The 1,993-nt window shown below is 43.2% G+C and overlaps 1 protein-coding gene across 7 annotated transcripts in view; it reads right to left on the bottom strand.

Moving 5' to 3' along the window:
- Nucleotides 1-832, bottom strand: part of cacna1ab (calcium channel, voltage-dependent, P/Q type, alpha 1A subunit, b) — a 52,107-nt gene extending 51,275 nt beyond the window's left edge. For all 7 annotated transcript variants that reach the window (XM_053676681.1, XM_047151568.2, XM_053676684.1 and 4 more), the window contains exon 1: nt 1-832. This exon is cut by the window's left edge and continues 105 nt beyond it. In XM_053676681.1, the coding sequence (XP_053532656.1) occupies nt 1-45 (45 nt within the window). In that variant the 5' untranslated portion in view covers nt 46-832.
- Nucleotides 833-1,993: the final 1,161 nt, after the last annotated feature.

Raw genomic sequence — 1,993 nt, 5'->3', positions numbered from 1 at the left:
AGTGACCACTACAGTTAAGGAAAACACCATCATCACCATTATCATCTCCCGCTTGCTGACAGTCACTTTCTCCTGTCTGTCTGACTGTGTTTATAGAGAGATTGTGTAAGGACACTTTTAAGATCATTTAAACAGACAGAGACATTATTACTACACTGTGAGAACAAAGTGAGCGAGTCACATGCTGCAGCATCACTGTATTGGAACTGTTACACTGCTGCACCAATCACAAGCCACCAGAACAGCTCAAACACCCACCCATGTCCCAAACACCACTGAACAGCTCAAACACCACTGAACAGCTCAAACACCCACCCATGTCCCAAACATCAGAGAGCATCTCAAACACCACTGACCCTCCCAAAACATTACCAAAAACACTTAAACACAATGAATCTCTCTTGCACCACTGAACAGCTCCTACACTAGTGAACACCAAACCAACACCACTGAGCTACTCACACACCGGGAGCAGCGCGCACTCCAGTGAAAAACAAATATTCCCCTCAAACACACAAATCTCTAATCACTACTGCAACTAGCAAAGAATACGGCGCACTTTAATCAAGTGAACGTCTTCAACTCCATGTCATTCAGGTGCAACAGCAGAATGTAAACCTGCACAAGTCTGAAGTGATACAGAACACAAACACACACACACACAGGTTTGTTGTATCATAAGATTAGCACTAGCACACTGGGAGGCTTAAAGTGGTTACCACGGCAACAAGATGAGCTCTGCACTAAGCGCTCCAACTTCCTCTATCATTTTCCTCCATTCACAACTCAACATCTCTCTCTCTCTCTCTCTCTCCTCCTCTCTCTCCCCATCTCTTTCTGATGCATTAGAGGAGAATCATATTCAGCGCGCTTAGCAAGCTGCAACTCATAATGGACCCTTAATAATTCACAGTTCAATTTAGAGAGAGAGAGAGAGAGAGAGAGAGAGCGCAAGAGAGTGAGAGCGAGAGAGAAATGTGGAATTTGCAGATTTAGTTACTGAACAAATTAAAGGTAAACAAGACAACCCCAAAGTTGAAAACATCTGACACACACACACACACACACACACACACACACACACACACACACACACACACACACACACGACTCTCTGGTTAAACAATTCTCAGTAGACACGGTAGATATTTACAGATGATTGCAAGCTGTATCTCCATGTCTCTCTGTCCTAAAGAGAGAGAGAGAGAGAGTGTGTGCGTGTGTGTGTGTGTGTGTGTAAAAACAGAAAGCCTCCCTCCTGCTCAGTACTAAAAATAGATACAAGACTGATAAGAAACTGCTCTCCACTTCTGTCTCTGTCTGTCTCTCTGAGTCTTACTCTCTCTCCCTCTGTCTATTTGGTTAGTGATCTCGTGTTTCACTCGCTCGACTCGGTGGAGATTTTACAGTCTCACTCACTTCTTCTATGTGTCTCTGTCTCAGCTCAGGATGTTTATCTTATACAATAATCTCACACTTTCTGCCTCCATCTTGTCTTCAAACATCCTCGACTGTACATCCTCCTCTTCCTGACACGCCGTAAAACAGAGTGATGGACACACAGCTGATGATGATGATGATGAAACAGATTAAATAATCACTTGGTTCACTCCGAGCGGAAATTTCAACTTGTCAACTTAAGGCTACTCTTCTCGACTACCTCTATACCACATTTATGGCGTGACATCAAAGCAACATGGCCACTCACGCTGTGAACAGTGTAAAGAGTTTTAAATGAGTTTGTAGCATTATTAGCTTTAGACACAGTACTTAGTTAAATCTATAACACTTGTCAGGCTAACTGCTGTTTTGAGAAGGTAGTCATCATCTTAGCTTGTTGCTAAGCTAGTCTCTATTGTCTGCTATTGTTGCTGTGCTGCAATTACCAGCCCACAATGTTGCAAGAACATTTGAAGGTCACTACAGAAGAACAGAACCAGTAGCCACTCAGGCATGTAACTGTAAAAGTGTGGCTAAAGCCTTTCCACTAGAT

This window comes from Ictalurus punctatus, chromosome 27 (genome assembly GCF_001660625.3).
Source record: "Ictalurus punctatus breed USDA103 chromosome 27, Coco_2.0, whole genome shotgun sequence".
Classification (NCBI taxonomy): Eukaryota; Metazoa; Chordata; class Actinopteri; order Siluriformes; family Ictaluridae; genus Ictalurus; species Ictalurus punctatus.
The sequence above is the reverse complement of the archived record's forward strand: the minus strand, read 5'-3'. Positions and strand labels throughout refer to the sequence as shown.